General features: G+C 39.1%; 1 protein-coding gene across 1 annotated transcript in view; it reads right to left on the bottom strand.

Annotated features, from left to right (window-relative positions):
* Nucleotides 1-311: 311 nt before the first annotated feature.
* PRSS38 (serine protease 38) overlaps nt 312-27255 on the bottom strand; it is a 39190-nt gene continuing 12246 nt past the window's right edge. Inside the window, exons 4-5 of the mRNA XM_040241679.1 lie at nt 1037-1176; nt 312-566 (exon numbers count right to left, since the gene is read on the bottom strand). Coding sequence (XP_040097613.1) covers nt 312-566; nt 1037-1176 — 395 coding nt within the window. The remainder of the gene's footprint in view (nt 567-1036; nt 1177-27255) is intronic.

Raw genomic sequence — 27255 nt, 5'->3', positions numbered from 1 at the left:
GTACTCTGTGTAGAAAGATAAATATAGGATTTCTGGGACACTTGCTTTGTAAATATTTAATATCTTCTCAAATCTTAGGTGCCTGGAGCACTCAACAAATGTACTTTGCCCTCCCATGAACCGCCACCCTTCTGTGATGAGACCAGCCTCTGCCTTCTTGGGCGTGGCCCTCATCAGTCTCCTCCCGGACCTTGCATGTGAGCTTGGCTGATGGCCCTCAGTTTGCTCAGGTGGGTGAGGGCTTGAGGGGCTGGAGCTGGGCAGGGATAGAGGCATGCAGCCGTGAGGAAGCTGGGTGAGGGTTTTGGTCCTTAGAGCATTGACAGGACAGCCAATGAGGTCATGAGGACATTGATGATGGCCCTCAGAGTAGAGGAGAGGGCAGGGAGTGGCTGAAGAGGTAAAGGTGTGTTTTCTATGTGATGATGAATCCATTTTGAGAAAAAGGAGACTCGGGCAAAAACTGTCGGATACATAGGGTATGCGCAACCCTGCCCCCAGCTCACTACTCCAATTTGCACCCAGGTGCGGTCGAATTCACAGACAAGTGGGCCCCCAGAATCACCCTGGAAAAAAGAGGAGTTTCTTGTGAACTGGGAGTTTGGGGCCTCCTGCATAAGGGTGGCCCAATGCCAACACTATGGGATGGACCCAGGCTCCCGCCACTCATGCAGCCCCACCTTATCAATGGGAAGGCCCTGCTGCAGGCAAGCAGTGTTCACTACACTGTCCTGCAAGTAGAGGGTAGGTGCTGTGGGATGACAGTCAGCATGGCCCCTGGGAAAATGTGGAGCCCTGGGCTGCTCTGGCCAGCACTGGGGTTCACAGGGCCTGACTGAGGCCTGCGTTGCATTTGCACATAAGCCACCTTGTGGTCTCCCACTCAACCCATGGCTATATGGAGATGTACTTCTGCACCCCATAGGAACAGGCTGTTGGGGACCACTGACCCACCCAGTAGAAGTGCTACGGGCTTAAAGCATATATAACATCTGAAATCCCTGGGTTTAGCCTCCATTCCCACAGTGGGTCGCACCTCACATGCAGTCTTCATGTCCCTGAAGTTTCCGGCACACAGCATGTCTGGCAGAATGTCTGTTTGTCCATAGAGCATTCGGCACAGGTGCCATGGGACCAGAGGCAGCTGTACCTCCTGCAGCTTGTTTGAAGTGTCTCCTGTCAAAAGCAGTGCAGGCCCAGTGAACGGTCTTCTCACTCCTTTTCTCCAGGGCACACACTGGAGCTCCCTCAAAGCTTAGTGGGCTCACACCAGAGCTCTTTCTCTTGCTCCCATCCTCCACATGGCTCCCTTCTCTGCAATGGAGGCCCAGGCTTTTGTCAGTAAAATTTAAATATGTGCACTTCCTAAGAGAGATGTAAGAGCCAAGACTCGGTTCATCCCATTATATTCCCATTGTCGCGGCTCAAGTGCAAACAGCTCCATCAGCTCCATCAGCTGAGAGTGAGTGGATGACAGAATGTGTGCAAGAAAGTAGCCTCCAAAAGTTTTGTCGGTTGTTATTCCATGTATCCTTGTCTATGCCAATGGATATGGTAATTGGTCCTAGGAAACCTGTATTTGCTTGACCAATACCTAAGTGATCCTGTTCTTCCTAGAAAGAGGTTATTCTCACAGGTTAAAGACAGGTCTGAGTGGGTGTTGGTGGTGTTGGGGGTGTATTTAGGGATAGTGTAGTCTGTGGCAGAGGGGAATTAGTTTTAGAGTAAACAAATGTGTACCTCAAAGGAAGATGATGGGAAGCAGAATGTCAGCAGTGTTTGTGGTTTCTATTGAGTGCATTGGCAAGGCACTATCAGGAGAGGAGCCATGGAAGAATTAGATGGTTAATAGAAGGAATAAAAATACTCAAGGTTGGTGATGCTGGAGAAGCAATGTAGTAAAATGCAGTTGGAAAATACTTTTAACTACTAAGCCAGCTAAAAATCTATCTGAGGCCTTTCACTGTGCTCACACTGGGGTAACTGGGAGTGAACTTGCCTCTACCATAAGCTAGCAGTAAACATATTTACCTAGAAGGCAATTATTTCCCACTCAACATGAGGAGGGCATGGCTGTGGCCCCTGAGAAAAGAGAACAGATGAGGTGAGGTCTGTAAGGGCCTCATCTTCCTTCTTGGGGCACATTCCAGGCTGTGACATGAAGAGAAGCACAGGTAGCTGGAATCTGCAAAGGTGGATGCCAGAATCAGGGTACTCCAGAGCGAAGGACCCTGAGGGAGCACAGGAGGCCTCAGCGCCTGCAGTCTGCCGTTGGACCCTGAGCCATGGGTACACAGTATACAATTCCACAGGAAGGGCAGAGTAGCCAGATGAGACTTCATAGTTCCCAGAGCTCACACGGGTCTAGAAGGCTGAGTTGTAACCAGTTAAGAGTGAAGAGCCTTGTGGAGCACCTGAGACATTGAATGAAGACAGTGTAGAGGTAGGAGAAAATATCCCTGTTATGTTTACACAGATGCCAAGGCCCACATGGAACCAGGTGGACAGAGATCCAGAATGATGAGCTCTGAAAATGACTAGCACAGTACGAAGGAAGAGGTGTAACACAAAGTGGAAGGGAGAAGTCAGCTAGCTATAATTTCAATGAGCTATTCAATTGTGGGCCAGGGTGCCAGTTCAGAATGATGAGAAATCAGACAAGAGGAGGACTGCACTCACTGGTAGGTCTTTCTCCTAGGCCTTCACTAGCAGCTCATGCAATATACTTGGGGCAGAGCAAGGGACCACAGAGAGAACATCTCAGTGTAGGTGTTCAGAAGACTACCACCTACCACTGGGGACCTGAAAGAACACATTTTGCTTACCTCTCACATATGGAGCAGAAGCCTTCTACCGGTAGTGTGTGGTGGGAGGCACCACATACTCCCATCCTCAGGGCCTGGTACAGGTGCACTATTCTGGAGGAAGAGTAGAACAGCCCCACATCCCTGGAAAATCTCACATGCCAAGCAGAAGCCACAACCCAGTTCAAGTTCTCACTAGCCTGAATCAGACCTTCCCCATCCTAACGGTTTAGCAGAAGAAGAGGAATGCCTGTTTCGGGGTACAGAAACTTTTATCTTAAGTGTTCTTTAATATCTGGCGTTCAACCAAAAATGAAAAGACACACACACACACAGAGGTATGGAAATAAAACACTGGACCCACTGTCAAGATGTAACATTGAACAGAATCAGACCCAGAGATAATTGAAAGTATCTGAAAGGAACTTTAAAGTAGCTATGATTAATACATTAAAGAAATTAAGAAGTAATCGAGCATGAAAAAATGAAGAATTTTAAATTAGAGATATGGAAACTATTAAAATACAATCAATTGGGAATGCCAGAAATACACACATTCAGAAATTTTAAAATTTCTTCAACAGGTGTTTCAGCAGACTGGACACAAATGAGGAAAGAATCAGCAAATGTGAAATAGGTCAATAGCTATTATCCATGCTGAAATACAAAAGAAAAAGAGTGGAGAATAAAGCAACACCTTAAGAGATGCAGGAAAATAGCAGTGTAACATATATGGAATTAGTCCCAGAAGAAAAAAGTGTAGAGCATAAGAAATACGTGGAGATATAAAGGACAAGAATTTTCCAAGATTAAAGACTATAATAATCACAGACTCAAGAATTTCAGAGAACCCCACACCAGAATAAAACAAGCAAACATCATAGTCAGTGGCTGAGACTCCACACTTTCACTGCAGGGGGCATGGGTTCAGTTCTTGGTTGGGAAACTAGGATCCCAACCAAGGCCACGTAGTGCAGTGAAAGAAAAGGAAGGAAGGAGGAAAGATCATAGTCAAATGGCTACAAAATGAAGTCAAGGAAAGTCCTAAGGCAGTGAGTGTGGGAAATATTTAACATAGAGAATCAAGGATAAGAGTTACAAGTGCTTCATTAAAAACTATGCAAGTCAGAAGACAATGAATCAGACTATTGCAAAACAAAATTAAACTAGAAAACTACCTAGAATTCTGTAATTATCTGTAATTCAGAAATTATCTAATTCAGAAATTATCTGTAAAAATGAAGGTAAAATGAAGACTTGTAGTCCAACAAACAGACCTGTAGCTCTTATTCACTGCTGAAGACAGTGTAAAATTGTATACACACTTTGGAAAATCCTTTGCAGTTTCTCAAAACTACATGAATAAGTAATCTCACTGTTATGTATGCACCCAAGAGCAATGAGAGCACATGTGCATAGCGACAGTTGTAAAAGAATGTTCATAAGCGTTTTATTCACAGTGCCCCAAAACTGGAACAACACAAATGTCAGTCAACAGAAGAATAGACAAATAAACTTTAGTATTTATGTGATGAAAAGGCAAAAAGATATGACACTGAAAATGAACTCCCCAGGTCGATAAGGTGCCCAATATGCTACTGGAGAAGAGTGGACAAATAGCTCCAGAAAGAATGAAGAGGCGAGCCAAAGTGAAAACAGTGCCCAATTGTGGATATGACTGGCGATGGAAGTAAAGTCTGATGCTGTAAAGAACAATACTGCATAGGAACCTGGAATGTTAGGTCCATGAATCAAGGTAAATTGGAAGTGGTCAAACAGGAGATGGCAAAAGTGAACATCGACATTTTTAGGAATCAGTGAACTAAAATGGACTGGAATATCTGTGGTGGATTCATGTTGCTGTATGGCAAAACCAATACAATATTGTAAAGTAATTACCCTCCAATTAAATAAATTTATATTTTTTAAAATGGACTGGAATGAGTGAATTTAATTCAGATGACCATTATATCTATTACTGTGGGTAAGAATCCCTTAGAAGGAATGGAGTAGCCCTCATAGTCAACAAAAGAGCCTAAAATGCAGTTCTTGGGTGCAATCTCAAAAACGACAGAATGATCTCTGTTTGTCTCCAAGACAACCCATTCAATATCACAGTAATCGAAGTCTATGCCCTAGCCACTAATGCCAAAGAAGCTGAAGTTGAATGGTTCTATGATGACCTACAAGACCTTCTAGAACTAACACCAAAAGAAGTGAGATGGAGAGGGAGATAGGAGGGAGGTTCAAAAGGGAGAGGATATATGTATACCTATGGCTGTGAGGTTTGACAGAAAACAACAAAATTCTGTAAAGCAATTAATCATCAATAAAATAATAAATTTTTAAAAAAGATATCCTTTTCATCATAGGGAACTGGAATGCAAAAGTAGGAAGTCAAGGTAAATTTGGAGTAACAGGCAAGTTTGACCTTGGAGTACAAAATGAAGCAGAGCAAAGGCTAACAGAGTATTGCCAAGAGAACATGCTGGTCACAGCAAAAACCCTTTTCCAATAACACAAGAGATGACTCTACACATAGGTATCACCAGATGGTCAATACCAAAATCAGATCAATTACATCCTTTGCAGCCAAAGGTGGAGAAGCTCTATACAGTCAGCAAAATCAAGACCAGGAGCTGACTGTGGCTCAGATCATGAACTCCTTATTGCAAATTTCAGACAAAATTGAAGAAAGTAGGGAAAACCACTAAGCCATTCAGGTATGACCTAAATCAATTATACAGTGGAAATGACAAATAGATTCAAGGGATTAGATCTGATAGAGTGCCTGAAGAACTATGAAAAGGGGTTTGTAACATTTTACAGGAGGTAGTGATCAAACCATCCTGAGGAAAAGAAATGTAAAAAAAGCCAAAATGCTTGTCTGAGGAGGCCTCACAAATAGTTAAGAAAAGAAGAGAAGCTAAAGGCAAAGGAGAAAAGGAAAGATATACCCATTTGAATGCAGAGTTCCAAAGAATAGCAAGGAGAGATAAGAAAGCCTTTTCAGTGATCAATACAAAGAAATAGAGGAAAACAATAGAATGGGAAGACTGGAGATCTCTTCAAGAAAATTAGAGATACCAAGGGAACATTTCATGCAAAGATGGGCTCAATAAAGGACAAAAATGTTATGCACCTAACAGAATCAGAAGATATTAAGAAAAGGTGGCAAGAATACACAGAAGAACTATATAAAACAGATCTTCATGACCCAGATAACCACGATGGTGTGATCACTCATCTAGAGCCAGACATCCTGGAATGTGATGTCAAGTGGGCCTTAGGAAGCATCACTATGAATAAAGCTAGTGGAGATGATGGAATTCCAGTTGAGCTATTTCAAATCCTAAAAGATGATGCTGTGAAAGTGCTGCACTCAATATGCCAGCAAATTTGGAAAACTCAGCAGTGGCCACAGGACTGGAAAAGGTCAGTTTTCATTCCAATTCCAAAGAAAGGCAATGCTAAAGAATGCTCAAACTACTACACAATTGCACTCATCTCACACACTAGTGAAGTAATGCTAAAAATTCTTGAAGCTAGGCTTCAACAGTATGTGAACTTCCAGATGTTCAAGATGGTTTTAGAAAAGGCAGAAGACCAGAGATCAAATTGCCAAGATTCACTGGATCATTGAAAAACAAGAGAATCCCAGAAAAACATCTGTTTCATTGACTATGCTAAAGCCTTTGACTGTGAATCACAACAAACTGTGGAAAATTCTGAAAGAGATGGGAATACCAGACCACCTTACGTGCCTCCTGAGGAATCTGTATGCAGGTCAGGAAACAACAGTTAGAACTAGACATGGAACAATGGACTGGTTCCAAATTGGAAAGGAGTATGTCAAGGCTGTATATTGTCATCCTGCTTATTTAACTTATATGCAGAGTACATCATGCAAAATGCCAGGCTGGATGAAACACAAGCTGAAATCAAGATTTCCGGGAGAGATATAATTAACTTGAGATATTCAGATGACACCACCCTCATGGCAGAAAGCAAAAAGGAGATAAAGAGCTTCTTCATGAAAGTGAAAGAAGAGAGTGAAAAAGTTGGCTTAAAACTCAACATTCAAAAAACTACGATCATGGCATCCAGTCTCATCACTTCATGGCAAATAGATGAGGAAACAATGGAAACAGTGACTGACTTTATTTTCTTGGGCTCCAAAATCACTGCAGATGGTGACTACAGCCATTAAATTAAAAGATGCTTGCTCCTTGGAAGAAAAACTATGACCAACATAGACAGTATATTAAAAACAGGAACATTACTTTGCTGACAAAGGTCCATCTAGTCAAAGCTATGGTTTTTCCAGTAGTCATGTATGGATGTGAGAGTTGGACTATAAATAAAGCTGAGTGCTGAAGAATTGATGCTTTTGAGCTGTGATGTTGGAGAAGACTCTTGAGAATCCCTTGGACTGCAAGGAGATCAAACCAGTCAATCCTAAAGGAAATCAAACCTGAATATTCATTGGAAGGACTGATGCTGAAGCTGAAGTTCCAATACTTTGGCCACCTGATGGGAAGAACTGAATCATTGGAAAAGACCCTGATGCTGGGAAATATTGAAGGCAGGAGGAGAAGGCGATGACAGAGGAAAAGATGGCTGGATGCTATCTCTGACTAAATGGACACGAGTTTGAGCAAGCTCTGGGAGATGGTGAAGGACAAGGACGCCTGGCATACTGCAGTCCACAGGGTTGCAAATAGTTGGACATGACTGAGCGACTGAACTGAACTGAATATTCCTCAAAATAAAATGAAACTGAAGTTACAAGCAAAACATGAATAATTCTTACAGACTATATTAAGTAAAAGAGTATTCCATTTATATAGAAAGTTCAAAAACATAAACTAATGGGTAAATCACAGAAATCACAACAAAAGCTACCCTAGAAGAAAGAGCTTGGCTGCAAAGCAGTAAGAGAGCTTTTTGAGGTGATGAAAATGTTAAATGTATTGATTTGAGTGTTTCAAGAATGTTTTATATAGAAACAGAAATAATTTTAAAAGTTAGAGAAATGATCAGAGAAGCTCTCTGAAGAATATTCAGTGATGAGCTGAGTAAGTGGAAAACAGTGTGGTCTTATGAGCTGAGTGTCAGAGACATCTTTTTTGGGTAATGTTCAGGAATTTGCTGGTGTGGAATAGAAGAGGGAAATAACTAAGAAATATGCTCAAAACTACCACACAATTGCACTCATCTCACATGCTAGTAATATAATACTCAAAATTCTCCAAGCCAGGCTTCAGCAATACGTGAACCATGAACTTCCAGATGTTCAAGCTGATTTTAGAAAAGGCAGAGGAACCAGAGATCAAATTGCCAACATCCGCTGGATCATTAAAAAAGCAAGAAAGTTCCAGTAAAACATCTATTTCTGCTTTATTGACTATGCCAAAGCCTTTGACTGCGTGGATCACAATAAACTGTGGAAAATTCTGAAAGAGATGGGAATACCAGACCACCTCACCTGCCTCTTGAGAAACCTATATCCAGGTCAGGAAGCAACAGTTAGAACTGGACATGGAACAACAGACTGGTTCCAGATAGGAAAAGGAGTACGTCAAGGCTGTATATTGTCACTCTGCTCATTTAACTTATATGCAGAGTACATCATGAGAAACACTGGGCTGGAAGAAACACAAGCTGGAATCAAGATTGCCAGGAGAAATATCAATAACCTGAGATATGCAGATGACACCACCCTTATGGCAGAAAGTGAAGAGGAACTAAAGAGCCTCTTGATGAAAGTGAAAGTGGAGAGTGGAAAAGTTGGCTTAAAGCTCAACATTCAGAAAATGAGGATCATGGCATCCGGTCCCATCACTTCATGGGAAATAGATGGGGAAACAGTGGAAACAGTGTCAGACATTTTTTGGGGGGGCTCCAAAATCACTGCAGATTGTGACTGCAGCCATGAAATTAAAAGACGCTTACTCCTTGGAAGGAAAGTTATGACCAACCTAGATAGCACATTAAAAAGCAGAGACATTACTTTGCCAACAAAGGTCTGTCTAGTCAAGGCTATGGTTTTTCCAGTGGTCATGTATGGATGTGAGAGTTGGACTGTGAAGAAAGCTGACCACCGAAGAATTGGTGCTTTTGAACTGTGATGTTGGAAAAGACTCTTGAGAGTCCCTTGGACTGCAAGGAGATCCAATCAATCAGTCCATTCTAAATCAGATCAGATCTGGGATTTCTTTGGAAGGAATGATGCTAAAGCTGAAACTCCAATACTTTGGCCACCTCATGTGAAGAGTTGATTCATTGGAAAAGACTCTGATGCTGGGAAGGATTGGGGGCAGGAAGAGAAGGGGACGACAAAGGATGAGATGGCTGGATGGCATGACTGACTCGATGGACATGAGTTTGAGTGAACTCCAGGAGTTGGTGATGGACAGGGAGGCCTGGCATTCATGGGGTCGCAAAAGGTCGGACACGACTGAGCAACTGAACTGAACTGAATGGAGCTGTACTATGTGAAGTGTTTATCTGCTTAACAGTAAACTATAAATTGAAGGGAAATGAATTGCATTAATGAATTCATTTTCCATATTTTCCTACATATGCATCCTTTGCTCTGTGTCTTTGCAGTTACTCCCATCAAGAGGTGTAATGTATATTCTCAGTCCCTGGATCTGAATTTTGCCACATGACATGCTTTGTCAATGGGATTCGAGCAGACTTGCTGCAAGCACAGACTTCAAAAAATGTGTTTCTCCACCACTGCCTGTGAATGTTGCCTGGTCAACCTGCTGGACAGTGAAAGATGCATGAATCAGAGTTCAGCACTCCAGCTCAGTCTGTCACAGGTCAGCCCACAGAGACAGTTATCAGATGCACAGGCATGCCCAGCCACAGCCAGCAGGACCACAAGCTCAAGACCTGCACTAGTGGAAGTGTTGCCAGTCAGGACTAAAAGGTAGCATGATGTTCAAAATGTCAACGACTCTGGGGCCCAGCAGAGACTGGTAAATTCGCTCAATGTGGCATTTTTCAAGGCCCTTTTAAGAGGTAGCCAAGGTGGAGGATGTCCTCAGAGAACAGTGCCAAAGAATAGTGCCATGGAAATTCAAAGATCTTAGCAGTTTTATTGTAGAAGCCAGGGAGCTAATTCTAAAATTCATATGAAAGTGCAAAGGACTCAGCATTCCCATGATAATTTTGAAGAAGAGAAACACCGTGGAGGATGTGTAAGACCATTGGAGATATCCAAGTGGCAGAAGAGTAAGTCTAGAAGTAGGCCCCACACATGGTCACAAGATGTTTGACAAAGGTGCGAATGTAGGTCAGTGAGGAAAGGAGATGATTCTTTACAAATGGTGCTAGAGCAGGGTGCAGAAGCAGAAGATATTAAGAGGTGGCAAGAATACACAGAAGAACTATACAAAAAATATCTTAATGACCCAAATAACCACAATGGTGTGATCATTGACCTAGAGCCAGACATCCTGGAGTGTGAAGTCAAGTGGGTCTTAGGAGCATCACTAAGAACAAAGCTAGTAGAGATAAACGAATTCCAGCTGAGCTATTTCAAATCCTAAAAGATGATGCTGTGAAAGTGCTGCACTCAATATGCCAGCAAATTTGGAAAACTCAGCAGTGACCAGGCCACAGGACTGGAAGAGGTCAGTTTTCATTCCAATCCCAAAGAAAGGCAATGCCAAAGAATTTTGAAACTACCATGCAATTGCACTTATTTCACATGCTAACAAAGTAATGTTCAAAATTCTCCAAGCTAGGCTTCAGCAGTACATGAATTGAGAACTTTCAGATGTATAAGATGGATTTAGAAAAGGAAGAGGAACCAGAGATCAAATTGCCAACATCTGCTGGATCATCAAAAAAGCAAGAGAGTCCAGAAAAACATCTACTTCTGCTTTATTGACTATGCCTTTGACTGTGTGGATCACAACAAACTGTGGAAAATTCTGAAAGAGATGGGAATACCAGACCACCTGACCTGCCTCCTGAGAAATCTGTATACAGGTCAAGAAGCAACAGTTAGAACTGGACATGGAACAGACTGGTTCCAAATTGGGAAAGGAGTATGTCAAGGCTGTATATTGTCATCCTGCTTATTTAACTTATATGCATAAAACATCATGAGAAATGCTGGGCTGGATGAAACACAAGCTGGAATCAAGTTTCTGGGAGAAATATCAATAACTTCATATATGCAGATGACACCACCTTTACGGCAGAAAGTGGAGAGGAACTGAAGAGCCTCTTGAAAGTGAAAGAAGATAGTGAAAAAGCTGGCTTAAAACTCAGCATTCAGAAAACTAAGATCATGGCATCTGGTCCCATCACTTCATGGCAAATAGATGGGGAAACAATGGAAACAGTGACAGACTTTATTTTCTTGGGTTCCCAAATCACTGCAGATGATGACTGCAGTCATGAAATTAAAAAATGCATGCTCCATGGAAGAAAAGCTGTGACCAACCTAGACAACATATTAAAAAGCAGAGATATTACTTTGTTGACAAAGGTCTGTCTAGTCAAAGCTATGGTTTTTCCAGTAGTCATGTATAGATGTGAGACTATGGTGTTTTAAAAGACTTTTGAGAGACCCTTGGACTACAAGGAGAATAAACCAGTTAGTCCTAAAGGAAATCAGTCATGAATATTCATTGGAAGGACTGATGCTAAAGCTGAAGCTCTAATACTTTGACCACCTGATGGGAAGAACTAACTCATTGGAAGATACACTGGGAAAGACTGAAGGCAGGAGGAGAAGGGGACAACAGAGGATAAGATGGTTGGATGGCATCACCAACTCAATGGACATGAGTTTGAGCAAGCTTCGGGAGTTGGTGATGGACAGGGAAGCCTGGCATGCTGCAATCCATAGGGTTGCAAAGAGTCTGACACAACTGAGCAACTGAACTGAACTGAATCCCAGATGACTTCACTAATGAATTATATCAAACCTTTAAAGAAGAAACAATAGGAATACTACAAAACCCAATATTACCCTGATACCACAGGCAGACAAAAATCACAGTACAGCTGATATCTCTCGTAAATATACATGTAAAAATCTTAAACAAATTATTGGTAAGTTGATTCTAGTGACCTACAAAAATGATTATACACAATGACCAAAAGGAATTAATTGTAGGAATGCAAAGTTCATTTAACATCCCCAAATTAATACATACAGTAACCTTATTAATAAAAGGCAAAAGCCACATGAGAATAGATAATAAAAGGCATTTTTAAAAATCTGACATCTGTTCATGATAAACTCTCAACAAACCAGGGATAAAAGGAAGTTTACTCATTGGTGAAGAGCATCTACAAAAATTCCACATCTAATATCATTCTTAATGATAAAAGACTATAAATATTTTTCCCCTTAAGATCAGAAACAAGGCAAAGATACTCACTTTTACCACATGTTTAACACTGTATTGCAGGTTGTAGCCAGTGCAATGAGCAAAAAATTCTTACCCTCTTCTGGAAAGTTAGAATTAAAACTACCTTGTTGAACACAAAATAACAATTGTATAAGGGAACTAATAATGTCCAAAAACTATTAAAACTAGTTTTCAGAATACAAGATAAATATACAAATGTCAAATATATTTCAATATATTAATAATAGCAATGAGCAGTTTAAAACAAAATTACTAAAACAGTTCCATTCACAATAGTTTCAAAAAGAATGAAAATTTTAAGAATAAATTTATCAAAGAATGGGTAACATCTAGACAACCAAACACTGTAAAATAGTACAGAGCTTAAGACAATCTTAATCAATAGCAATCCATTCAATGTTCATGGATTAGAGGACTCAATATTATTAAAATGGAATTAGTTCCCAAATTTATTTATAGATTTAATGTCATCCCTGTCAAAATCTCAGGAGGTGAGAAACATTGAAAATCTAGCAGAAAGAGTCAGAACCAACTTTGTCAGAAATATGGGAAAACAAAAGTTCACAGCAATCAAACAAACACTGATGCAAGAGAAAGGCAACTTCAAACTGATAGGAAAGCTTTGTGGCATTTTTACTTGTCCTTTTCCTACCCCCTTCCCCGTACAGAGGCACCTTTATACAAAAATTCATTTTATCTTTTTAAAACATTTTTAGAGCATATTATTGTCTTGGTTTCTCAGCTATAAAACTATATATATATATACATAGTTTATAGTATAGTTTATATATATAGTTATATATATAGTTTTATGCTGCTGCTGCTAAGTGGCTTCAGTCGTGTTTGACTCTGTGCGACCCCATAGATGGCAGCCCACCAGGCTCCCCCGTCCCTGGGATTCTCCAGGCAAGAACACTGGAGTAGGGTGCCATTTCCTTCTCCAATGCATGAAAGTGAAAAGTGAGAGTGAAGTCGCTCAGTTGTGTCCCACTCTTAGCGATCCCATGGACTGCAGCCCACCAGGCTCCTCCGTCCATGGGATTTTCCAGGCAAGAGTGCTGGAGTGGGGTGCCATTTATATAGTATATATAAACTCCCAGAGTTTGCTCAAATTCATATCCATTGAGTCAGTGTTGCTATCTAATCATTTCATCCTCTGCCACCTCTTCTCCTTTTGCCTTCAATCTTCCCCAGCATTAGGGTCTTTTCCAATGAGTTGGTGCTTCACATCAGATGGCCAAAATATTGGAGCTTCATGTATACTATAAAATGAAAAGAACCCAAAAAACAAATGAAAGAAGACACAGAACAGCAGAAAGCCAAAGTAGAAGAAGCAATACACAAAAGAAATTAAAAATATGATTTGAAAATCGCCAAAGCCTAAACAGAAATAATAACAAAAACGGTAACCACAACAACAGGGGAAAAAAGAAGAAAGCAAAACAAAATAGAACAAAAAACCCCAGAACCAACAATGAACTAATCAAAACATAAAAATGACAAACGTTTTCTTAGGGTCTGAGCTGTCACTGTCTTTGGGTGCATTGTGAGTCATAATCCACCTCAGCCTCCCCAGGAGGCACTCCAGCACTGAGGAAGGCTGGTCTTAGTAGTCTTTGTCCTGGAATTGCTCTCCAGTCCCCACACTCCAGCTCCCAGCACCCGTGCACACCAGTGGACATGCGTCCCAGCCTGGGGTCCAGGGTCCAGGGCCATGGCATGGATTGTCTGTGTGTTTCTCAGTCTGTTCAGACTGTCATAGATCAGCTGGTTCACTCTCTGACAGCCTCAAATGCTTCCCTTCTGTCCCAACCAATTTCTCTGGATGCGGGAGTCTTCTTTGCTTCAGCTCCCCCACCCCTGGGTGCTGGTCCTGTCCTGCTTGCCCTCCTCCTCCTTCTCGCTTCTTCCTTTCATCCGTACCAAATCATGCCTGGATCCACATAATCCTTTCTGGTAGTCAAGGACTGCTGGTATTCAGTCAGTGTTCTGTGATAACTGTTCTATCTGTAGATACATTCCTGATGCATCTGTGGCCAGAGATGCATCCCATGTCCACCTACTTCTCCACCATTTGGTTCCTCCACAGTGGCACCTTTGAATAGGGAAATCCACATTCCAAGTATAGGACCCTGGTACTTGATTCCAGAAGGAGCAAAGCAGATCTTACTTACAAATTATTGTGTCTGTCTGAATCTGTCTGAGGGCTACCTGAAGAACTGACACGGACACTCATCCCTATTTCACCTAGTTCAGAACGCAGGCTGTAAAAGTGGTGAGCACTGCTCAAATACTCAGTCTATGGAGGTCCAGGGGAAAAGATTATTGTCAAAATATCCAATAAACTGACTAAAATTTGGCAGTAACAGCTCAGGAGAAGTTCTTAGAGAAATTAAGACATTCAAAAGCATCCCTGTAGACAAATATATTTATTATTGGAGGCTTGTGACAAGTTCAAACAGAATGGCCTCAGTAGAAGGAAAAACTATAGATTTATGAGGTAATATGCGAGTCTGAGTGAACTCCGGGAGTTGGTGATGGACAGGGAGGCCGGGCGTGCTGCGATTCACGGGGTCGCAAAGAGTCGGACACAACTGAGCGACTGAACTGAACTGAACTGAACTGATGCCATGAGAAGCTATAAATGTGAGTTCATATGTGAAGAAGCAAAGGAGAGACTGAATTTGCAGCAGATGACAATGAGCAAATCATTCCTGATGTGAGAGCCTCAGAGAGCAACACTGAGCTGTGTGCAAAGATTTAGGGCTCTTCTTTAGACAGCAATGACAGCAGTAGGAGAGCAATCTCAAAGAGATTTCCAGAGGAAACAGGGCAGCTTGCTCTATAAGACATGAACTATGAGAAAACAGGTAAACTTATATGGTAGATTTTTAAGTGATAACTTCTGGTGTAAGAAAAAAATACTGACTTATAGTACCCATCTTGGACTGACTAAACAATGTTCTGGACTTAGGCCCTGCCAGCCAGACTCAGCATTGCCCAAACTGTGGGGTTTGGAATGGCCTCACTCTGGTTCCCCTGTATCTTCACACAGTTTGCCAATTAGGAAAACACCATTTTTTTCCCTTGAGCCTATATACCTGTTTACAAATATGCTATTATATAAAATATTTTTAGAGGGCAAATATTGCATCCTTTTTCAAAAATTCCTGTGATGTGGCTGTCCTTTATTTTTTTCTTTTTTCCATCTTTATCAAGATATAATTGACAAAATCATATATATCTTTTTTCATGATGAGACGTCAACAGAAAGTCTCTCTTTTTTTTTAAATTTATTTATTTTAATTGGAGGCTAATTACTTTACAATATTGTAGTGGTTTGGCCATATATTGACATGAATCAGCCATGGGTATACATATATATCTTAAAGTGTACAATGTGATAAAATGAAAACATCCCTGTATTTGATGGAATTTAGAAGGCCACACACACACCCAAGGTAAGGCATATGCTAAGAAAGACATGAGACAGGCCTTTGGGTTTCACAATGAGCTGATCTTTAGGTTCAGTGCAAGCCCATCTAAGTGTTGAGAAAGTACCATAGTAGAGAGCAAAGACAAGAAGAGATTTGTTTGCTTTATTGGTTTGTTTTAATTACTGACATTGAGTAAAATATCTGTCACAGCAGTACCTGCACAGATTCTAAGGAATGGATACTTTAGTGACGATACATGAAAAGGAATACAGTCTTAGCAAAAATTTGGGAAAATCATTAAACAAGCTACTACAGCCTTTGATAGTTAAAAGAAGAAAGAAAGGAAAAGGAAAGCCTTGAGGAGAGAGAGAATTTTATCTTCAGAGTTACATTAAAATACTCAATACCCAACCACATATATTATTTATTATATACTCAAAAGTACAAAACTCAATATTTCAGTTTTCAGCAACAACAAAAATCATACAAAGAAACAGAAATGTATAGCTTATTCAAGGAAACAAAACAAATGGAGAAACTGTCCCTGGGGGCTTAAAACTTTCTTAAAAATTCTCAAAGAACTAATGGAAAACATACAAAAAGAATTAAAGTAAATCAGGAAAACAACCAATAAACAAAATGAAACTATCAAAACTATACACTATTGAAAGGTGCCAAACAGAAAAGTTGGCACTGAAAAGTCTAACAATTGAAATAAAACTTCACTGGAAGTGGGAAACAGCAAATCTTAGCAAGCAGAAGAGAAAATTAGTTACCCTAAATATAGGACAATTGAAATTATAAAAAAAAAATTAAGGAACAGAAGAAGAAAAAAACTGAATAGATGCTAAAGGACCTGTGGAACAGTATAAAATCCATCACTATATGTTGTTATTGGATGCCTAGAAGGAGAAGACAGAGAGAAAAAAAGGCCAAAAGAATATTTGGAAAGATAATAGCCTGAAACTTCCCAACTTGGTAGAATATTTGAATCTACTAATCCAAGAAGTTCAACAAATTCCAAGTAGAATAAAATCAAAGAGGGTCCCTATGTAGACACACTATAATTAAAGTTCCAAAAGCTAAAGAGAAACAGAATTTTGAAAGGAGCAAAACAGAAGCAACTTGTCCTTAATAAGGGCAACAGATGCTTCTCATTAAAAACAACAGCTAAGGAGGTCAGAACACAAAGTGCTAAAATAAAAAACTGTCCACTGAGACTCTATATATGGCAGCAATGTCCTTAAAAAATGAGAACTTAGATAATTAAGAGATAACGGTTTGGTACTATTAAATCTTCCCTAAGAGAAATTCTATAAGGAGTTCTGGTGAAAATGAAAGTACAAAGACAGTAACTCAAAACTACATGAAGAAATTTTTAAAATCCTGGTAAAGGTAAATATTTGGGCAAGTATAAAACTCCTTACTGTCATCTTTTTGGTTTGTAATTCCACTTTTTATTTCTACAGAATTTTAAAGACAAATTCATAAAGTAATTTAAAATACATGTTTGAGGCATACAGTGTACAAAGATGTGACTTGTACAGTTTCTGTATGCTACTGAGGTTAAACTGGTATCAGTTCAAACTAGATTGTTATAAATGTGGAATATTAAATGTAATCTCCACGGTAACAACAAACAAAAATGTCTAAAAATATACATATTAAATGTGAAGGGTTTAAAACAGCTCACTATAAAAATTAATTAAGCACAAAAGAAATCAATATTGGAGGAAATAAGGGACAGAAAGATTTAAAACTGAAAAGAAATAGCAAACGATGGAAGTAAGTTCTTACTATAAGTAATTAGTTTAAATGGAAATGAGTTAAACTCTTCAAAGGACAGAGAGTGGCAGAATTAATTTTGAAAAATCCAGCTATATGCTGTCTATGAGACTCATTTTAGACTCAAGGATACAAAAAGATGGAAAATGAAAGGATTGAAAAAAAGGATATTTTATACAAATACTAATATCAAAGAAAGTGGGAAGGCTATACTAATTTCAGACAAAATAGACTTCAAGTCAAAACTGTTATAAGAAACAAATAAAGGCATTATATATTGATAAAAGAATCATTTCGTTAAGTCTTCTTCATAATTAATATAGTCATCAAACAAAATATGAAGCAAACATTGGCAGAATTGAAGTGGGGAAACAGACAGTTCCATAGTTGTAGTTGTAGATCTAATACCACACTTCCAATAACATGTGGAACAAGAACATTATAAGAAAATAGAGGACTTGAAGAACATTATAAGCCAATTAGACCTGACAGACATTTATATAATACTTCACCCAACAACAGTGGAATATACATTCTTCTCAAGTAGGCATGGGACAAAGTCCAGAGCAGAATATATAAGTTAGTCATGAAACAAGTCAATGAATTTTAAAATATTGAAATCATGTAAACTGTGTTCTCTGAATACAATGGAATGAAGCTAGAAATCAATAACAGAAAGATTACTTTAAAAAAATTGAAATTAAACAATACATTCTGGAAAAACCAGTAAGTCAAAGAAATCACAAGAGCAAATACTTAGAGAAGAATTAATGAAAACAGCATATGAAACTTATAAGATGCAACAAACACAGTGCTCAGAGGGGAATTTAACAATATAACTCCTGCATTACAAAAGAAGAAAAATCTTCTATCAATAACCTAACCTTGCCCCCTTGTGAAGCTGAGAGAAAGAAAGGCATGATAAACTCAAAGCTAGCAGAGGAAAGAAGTAAAAACTAGAAAGAAAAAAAGATGTATGGCAAAATCAATACAATATTGTAAAGTAATTAACCTCCAATTAAAATAAATAAATTTATATTTTAAAAAATAAAAGCAAAAAAAAAGAAAGAAAAACAGTACAATCAATCAAACCAAAGTTTCACTGAAAATATAAACAAAACTGGCAAACCTTTAGCTAGACTGATAAAGAAAAAAAGAGAAGATACAAATCACATAAATCAGAAGTCAAAGTAGAGGAATTTACTATTGGTCTCAGAAAAATAAAAATGAATTATAAGAGAATACTATGAGGAATTATACTCCAACAAATAAGATAACTGTGGATTCATGTCAATGTATGGCAAAACCAATACAGTATTGTAAAGTAAAATAAAGTAAAAATAAAATTAAAAAAAAAGACAATTCCTAGAAACATGCAAATAGTCTAATCTGACAGAAGAAGAAATAGGAAATTTCAGCAGATTCTTAACAGAAAGATTAGCTCAGTAAAAATGTTTAACAATGAAAATCTAGTACCATATGGATTCATTGGTGAATTCTATCTAACATTTAAAGAATTAACACCCTTCTTCTCAAACTTCTCAAAAAATGCAAGATAAAGGAACACTTTTTAACTCATCCTATAAAGCTGGCATTACCCTAATACCAAATCCAAAGACATTATAAGGAAAAAAAAAAAAACAGATCATATACTTGAAAGTATAGATTCCTGGGCACCTGCTCCAGCTCCTCTTACTCTGGTGCTGCTCTCCACTAATATAGTGCTGTGATTGTCAAAGAAAAGCACACACAAGGAATGGAGCCACCTTGGACCCAACCTCGGGGCTCTGCTCCAGCACCTTGGGCCCTGCTCCTGCTCCTCATGGGGTAATGACTGCCGCTGAGGTCAGGAGAATTCCAGGCGCACACTTGGCTCTGCTTTGAGCCCCTCCATCTCCAGCCGTACTCCCAGCAAGGTGGTAGCCACCAGCACACCCTGGGTGACTCATGCTTAATCGAGATCCAGATCTCCTACCAAAGGCACTGGACACATGCAAATTGAATAGGGATGATCTCATAAGAGGATACCCCTTTAAGAGTAGAATAGATAACTGTTTTCACCTAATTTCATAGAAACAAAAAAGTTAAAGTGAGAAACAGGAATAGGTTTCAGATGAAAAATCGAGGACTAAGACCCTAGAAAAATGCTAATGAGACAGAGGTAAATAATTCATCAGATGAGTTCAAAGTCATAGTAATAAGCTAAGTGAACTTGGGAAAAGAATAAACAAATGTATAGAATGGATTTTTGGATTCTGAGGGAGAGGGAGAGGGTGGGATGATTTGGGAGAATGCCTTTGAAACATGTATACTATCATGTAAGAAACGAAGTGCCAGTCTATGTTCAATACAGGATACAGGATGCTTGGGGCTGGTGCATGGGGATGATCCAGAGAGATGATATGGGGTGTGAGGTGGGAGGGGGATTCAGGATTGGGAGCTTGTATACACCCATGGTGGATTCATGTCAATGTATGGCAAAACCAATACAGTATTGTAAAGTAAAATAAAGTAAAAATAAAATTAAAAAAAAAGAAAAAACAGAGTGAGAATCTTAACAAGGAACTAGAAAATTTAAAAAGTACCAGTTAGAGCTGAAGAAAACAATAACTAAAATGAAAAATTTATGAGAAGGAAATAGCATCAGACTAGGTAATACAGAAGAATGTAAGATAGAACTAATGAAATCATCCAATCAGAACAGAAAAATGAAAATAAATTGAAATGAGGATAGTTTAAGTGACCTCTAAAATAATGCCAAGTACACTAATATTTGCATTTAGGGGTTCCACAACAAGAAAGAGAAAAAGGTAGGAAGTGAAGTTGATGAAATTACAGCTGAAAAATTCCTGAGACTGAAGAAGGAAATATTTTCCAGATATAGGAAGCACAGAGTCCCATACAAGATGAACCCAAAGAGATTCACACTAAGACATACCATAACTAAACTGGCAAAAGTTAAAGATAATGAGAGAATTTTAAAGGTGGCAAAAGAAATAACAAATAGTCATATATAAAGGAATTCCCTATAAGGCTATATGTGGTTGTCCTGCACAAATTTTGCAAGCCAGAAGGGAGTGGCATGATATATTTATTTAAAGTACTGAGAGTAAGACTTCCCTGGTAGTCCAGTAGCTAAGATTCCACACTCTGAATGCAGGGGGCTCAGGTTCAGTCCCTGGTCAGGGAAGTAGATCCCACGTGCGGCAACTAAGGGTTAGCATGCCACAACTAAAAGATTCCACATGCCACAACCGAAGATCCCACATGCTGCAACCAAGACCTGGCACAGCCAAGTAAAAAAGTAAATAAAAATAAATATTCAAAAAAGTACTGAAAGGGAAAAACTTACAACCGAGGATACTCTACCCACCAAGGTTATCATTCAGAACTGAAGAAGAGCTGAAGATTTTTTCAGACAAGCAAAAACTAGAAGAGTTTATCAATACTAAACTAATCTTACAAGAAATGCTAAAGGGTATTTAAATGGAAAAGACTACAAGAAGTAAGAATTTACATGAAAGGGGAAAATATCCCACTAGTAAAGGCAAATACATATTAATAGCAAAGGCTGTGATCAAACACTTAAACTAATAGGAAGGTTTAGAAACAAATTTTTTAAAATCAACTATAATGACAGAGCATGAGATGTTTGGATGGCATCACTGACTCGATGGACATGAGTTTGAGCAAGCTCCAGGAGTTGGTGATGGACAAGGAAGCCCGGCATGCTTCAGTCCATGCAGTCACAAAGAGTTGGACACAACTGAGTGACTGAACTGAATTGATAACTATAATAAGCAAGGAATAGACATGAAGATGTAAAAAACACAAAACACAGGTGAAAGTAGTAAAAAAAAAAAAGGTCTTTTAGAATGTGCTTGAATTGAATTGACTATGAGTTTGAACCAGTAAATATAGTCATAGATCAAAATAAATGGTAACCACAAATCAAAAACCTACAATAGACACACAAAAACTACAGAGAAAAGAATACTAAAGAAAACTGTCAAACCACAAGGGAAGAGACAAAAAAAAAAAAAAAACCAGAGAAGAACTAAAAAACAACAAGAAAACAAGTAACAAAATGACAAGTACATACCTATCAATAATCACTTTAAATATCAATACACTAATGTTCCCATCAAAAGACAGAAAGGGGCTAACTGGATGAAAAACAAGACTCGTCTATATTTAGCCTACAAGAAACTCACTTCAGAGCTAAAGACACACAGAGACTGGAAGTGAGGGAACAGAAAAAGTTTTTCCACCCAAATGGAACCAAAAAGAATGCTGGCGTGGCAGTACTGACAACAGAAAAAGAAGACTTTAAACAAAAGTCTATGACAAAAGGCCAAGAAGGGCATTATACAATAAAGGGATCAATACAAGAAGAGGATATAATGTTTGTTAACATTCATGCACCTAATATGTATATATATCAGTTGCTCAATTGTGTCCAACTCAGTGACCCCATAAACTGTAGCCCCTCAGGCTCTTCTGTCCACAGAATTCCCCAGGCAAGAAAATTGGAGTGGGTAGCCATTCTCTTCTCCAGGGGATCTTCCCAACCCAGGAATCGAACCTGGGTCTCCAGCATCACAGGTGGACTCTACTGTCTGAGCCACCAGGGAAGTCCGTGCGCCCAATATAGTACTGTGCTGTTTCTGGATGGAATGTTCTATAGATAGCCATTATGTCCATCTGCTCTAATGTGTCATTTAAAGGCCATTGTTTCTTTATCGATATCTGTCTGGTTGTACCTGGGGTGTTATAGTCCCCCACTATCATTTTATCATTGCCAACTTCTCCCTTTCAGTCTGTATTTGTTTTATAGATTTAGTTTAACAAATTTAAGAGGATAGAAATTATATCACCATAAAGATATGAAACTAGAAATCAATTACAGGAAGAAAAATAGTAAAAACACAAATGCATGGAGACTAAACAACACGCAATTAAAAAGCAATGGGTATTTCTCTGATAATGAGAAATGCAAATCAAGACCACAATGAGGTACCATTTCACACCAGTCAGAATGGCTGCGATCCAAAAGTCTACAAGCAATAAATGCTGGAGAGGGTGTGGAGAAAAGGGAACCCTCTTACACTGTTGGTGGGAATGCAAACTAGTACAGCCACTATGGAGAACAGTGTGGAGATTCCTTAAAAATTGCAATACAACTGCCTTATGACACAGCAATCCCACTGCTGGGCATACACACTGAGGAAACCAGAATTGAAAGAGACACATGTACCCCAATTTTCATCGCAGCACTGTTTTTAATAGCCAGGACATGGAAACAACCTAGATGTCCATCAGCAGACGAGTGGATAAGAAAGCTGTGGTACATATACACAATGGAGTATTACTCAGCCATTAAAAAGAATACATTTGAATCAGTTCTGATGAGGTGGATGAAACTGGAGCTGATTATACAGAGTGAAGTAAGCCAGAAAGAAAAACACCAATGCAGTATAATAATACATATATATGGAATTTAGAAAGATGATAACGATAACCCTGTATGCGAGACAGCAAAAGAGACACAGATGTATAGAACAGACTTTTGGACTCTGAGGGAGAGGGCGAGGGTGGGATGATTTGGGAGAATGGCATTGAAACATGTATACTATCATGTAAGAAACGAACTGCCAGTCTATGTTCAATACAGGATACAGGATGCTTGGGGCTGGTGCACGGGGATGATCCAGAGAGATGATATGGGGTGGGAGGTGGGAGGGGGGTTCAGGATTGGGAACTCACATACACCCGTGGTGGATTCATGTCAATGTATGGCAAAACCAATACAGTATTGTAAAGTAAAATAAAGCAAAAATAAAAATTTTTAAAAAAGCAATGGGTAAATGAAGAAAGCAAAGATGAAATCAGAAAATACCTCAAGACAATTAAAAATAAAAAAATTTTTTCAAGATCTATGGTATGCAGCAGCAGTAAATCCAAGAGGGAAATTTATACCTGTAGAAACAAGAAAAATCTCAAACTACGTATCATCTAAAGGAATTAGAAAAAGAAGAAAACAAAACCCAAAGTCATCAGAAGAACAGAAATAATAAAGGCCAGAATAGAAAAGAATAAAATATAGACAAAAATAGAAAAGATCAATGAAACCAAGAGCAATTTTTGAAATGATAAAGAAAATTAAGTGTTTAACCAGGTTCAATAGGGGGAAAAAAGAAAGAGGACCCAAATAAACAAAATTAAAGAGGAAAAATTACAAATGATATCACAGAGATACAAAAAAATTAAAACAAAACACTATGAAAGTTATATGCCAACAAATTGGACACCCTAGGAAAAAATGGATAATTTGCAAAAAAAATGCAACCTTCCAAGACTGAATCAAGAAGAAATAGAAAATCTGAAGAGACTGATCACTAGTAGTGAAACTGAATCAGTAATGCAGAACTCCCAGGAGGCAAAAGTCAAAGACTGAACAGCTTCACAGCTGAAGAGTTAATGCCTATTGTTCTCCAACTATTCAAAAAAATTGAGGAGGAGGAAACACTACTGAATTCATTCTACAAGACCACCATTTTCCTGATATCAAAACCAAAGACATTATAAAAGTGAAAACTACTGGACAATATCCTGATAAATATAGATACAAAAATCCTCAGTGTCTTAGCCAACTGAATTCAACAGTATATAAAAAATATCAAACCATGATCAAAAGAAATTAATTACAGGGATGCAAGGATGGTTCAATATCTGCAGATGGTTCAATGTCAATGTGATATACCACGTTAACAAGTGCTAAGTCACTTCAGTCGTGTCCGACTGTTTGCAACCCCGTGGACTGTAGCCTGCCAGGTTCCTCTGTCCGTGGGGATTCTCCAGGCAAGAATACTAGAGTAGGTTGCCATACCCTCCTGCCACATTAACAAAAGGAAGGATAAAAATCACAATATCATCTCAATAGACACAGAAGAAGCATCTGACAAAATTCAAAATCCATTTATGATAAAAACTCACTTCAGAGTTAGTATATAGAGGACATATCTCAATATAATAAAGGCTAGTTATGCGGAAACAACAGCTAATGCCATGCTCAATGCTGAAAAGCTGAAAGTTTTTCCTCTAAAATCAGGATTAAGACAAAGATGCCCAATCTTTCCTCTTTTGTTTGATATAGTATTGGAAGTCCTGTGGGAAAGATTGAAGGCAGGAGGAGAAGGGGACGACAGAGGATGAGATGGTTGGATGGCATCACCGACTCGATGGACATGAACTTGAGCAAGCTCCAGGAGTTGGTGATGGATGCAGAAGCCTGACATGCTGCAGTCCCTGAGGTTGCAAAGAGTCGGATGCCACTGAGCGACTGAACTGACTGACTGACTGGAAGTCCTAGTTACAGAGGCCAACAAGGAAAAGAAATAAAAAGTATCCAAACTGGAAGGGAAGAAGTAAAATGGTCACTATTTCAGATGACATGATATATACAAAACCCTAGATAGCATATTCAAAAGCAGACACATTACTTTGCTGACTAAGGTCCGTCTAGTCAAGGCTATGGTTTTTCCCGTGGTCATGTATGGATGTGAGAGTTGGACTGGGAAGAAGGCTGAGCGCCGAAGAATTGATGCTTTTGAACTGTGGTGTTGGAGAAGACTCTTGAGAGTCCCTTGGACTGCAAGGAGATCCAACCAGTCCATTCTGAAGGAGATCAGCCCTGGGATTACTTTGGAAGGAATGATGCTGAAGCTGAAGCTCCTGTACTTTGGCCACCTCATGCGAAGAGTTGACTCATTGGAAAAGACTCTGATGCTGGGAGGGCTTGGGGGCAGGAGGAGAAGGGGACGACCGAGGATGAGATGGCTGGATGGCATCACGGACTCGACGGACGTGAGTCTGAGTGAACTCCGGGAGATGGTGATGAACAGGGAGGCCTGGCGTGCTGCAATTCACGGGGTTGCAAAGAGTCGGACACGACTGAGTGACTGAACTGAACTTAATGTCTCTACCAAAACCTATTAGAATTAATAAAGGAATTCAGTAAAGCTGAAGGATACAAGATTAATATAAAGAAATCCATTGTTTTTCTTTCTAAAAAATTGCACTAAAATTTAACATATTAGTAATTTTTAAATTATAGTTCATTTACACTATTATATTAGTTTCAGGTGTACAGCATCGTGATTCAGTATTTTACAGATTATACTTCATTCAAAGTTATTACAAGATAGTGACTGAAATTCCTTGTACTATACAATATATCCTCGTTGCTTATCTATTTTATATGTAATGTTTTATAGCCCTTTATCATATACTCCTAATTTGCCACTTCCCTTTCCCTAACCCTTTGGTAACCACTAGTTTGTTTTCTAAATCTGTGAGTTGGTTTCCATTTTGCAAATATTCACTGGTAGTACTTTTTAGATTCCACAAATTAGGAATATGACTCACATAGTATTTGTCTTTCTGTGTATAAATTATTTAACTAAGCATAATATTCTCTAGATCCATCCACATTGCTGCAAATAGCAGAATTTCCTTCACTTTTATGGTTGAGTAATGCCCCAACCAGTAACGCTGAAGAAGGTGAAGTTGAATGGTTCTATGAAGACATACAAGACCTTTTAGAACTAACACCCAAAAAAGATGTCCTTTTCATTATAGGGGACTGGAATGCAAAAGTAGGAAGTCAAGAAACTTCTGGAGTAACAGGCAAATTTGGCCTTGGAATGTGGAATGAAGCAGGGCAAAGACTAATAGAGTTTTGCCAAGAAAATGCACTGGTCATAGCAAACACCCTCTTCCAACAACACAAGAGAAGACTCTACACATGGACATCACCAGATGGTCAACACCGAAATCAGATTGATTATGTTCTTTGCAGCCAAAGATGAAGAAGTTCTATACAGTCAACAAAACAAGACCAGGAGCTGACTGTGGCTCAAATCATGAACTCCTTATTGCCAAATTCAGACTCAAACAGAAGAAAGTAGAGAAAACCGCTAGACCATTCAGGTATGACCTAAATCAAACCCCTTATGATTATACAGTGGAAGTGAGAAATAGATTTAAGGGACTAGATCTGATAGATAGAGTGCCTGATGAACTATGGAATGAGCTTGGTGACATTGTACAGGAGACAGGGATCAAGACCATCCCCATGGAAAAGAAATGCAAAACAGCAAAATGGCTGTCTGGGGAGGCCTTACAAATAGCTGTGAAAAGAAGAGAGGCGAAAAGCAAAGGAGAAAAGGAAAGATATAAGCATCTGAATGCAGTGTTCCAGAGAATAGCAAGAAGAGATAAGAAAGCCTTCTTCAGCAATCAATGCAAAGAAATAGAGGAAAACAACAGAATGGGAAAGACTAGAGATCTCTTTAAGAAAATTAGAGATACCAAGGGAACATTTCATGCAAAGATGGGCTCCATAAAGGACAGAAATGGTAAGGACCTAACAGAAGCAGAAGATATTAAGAAGAGGTGGCAAGAATACACAGAAGAACTGTACAAAAAAGATCTTCATGACCCAGATAATCATGATGGTGTGATCACTAATCTAGAGCCAGACATCCTGGAATGTGAAGTCAAGTGGGCCTTGGAAAGCATCGCTACAAACAAAGCGAGTGGAGGTGATGGAATTCCAGTTGAGCTGTTCCAAATCCTGAAAGATGATGCTGTGAAAGTGCTGCACTCAATATGCCAGCAAATTTGGAAAACTCAGCAGTGGCCTCAGGACTTGAAAAGGTCAGTTTTCATTCCAATCCCAAAGAAAGGCAATGCCAAAGAATGCTCAAACTACTGCACAATTGCATTCATCTAACATGCTAGTAAAGTAATGCTCAAAATTCT

This window comes from Oryx dammah, unplaced genomic scaffold (genome assembly GCF_014754425.2).
Source record: "Oryx dammah isolate SB20612 unplaced genomic scaffold, SCBI_Odam_1.1 HiC_scaffold_5, whole genome shotgun sequence".
NCBI lineage: Eukaryota > Metazoa > Chordata > Mammalia > Artiodactyla > Bovidae > Oryx > Oryx dammah.
This window is presented reverse-complemented; position numbering and strand designations above follow the sequence as displayed.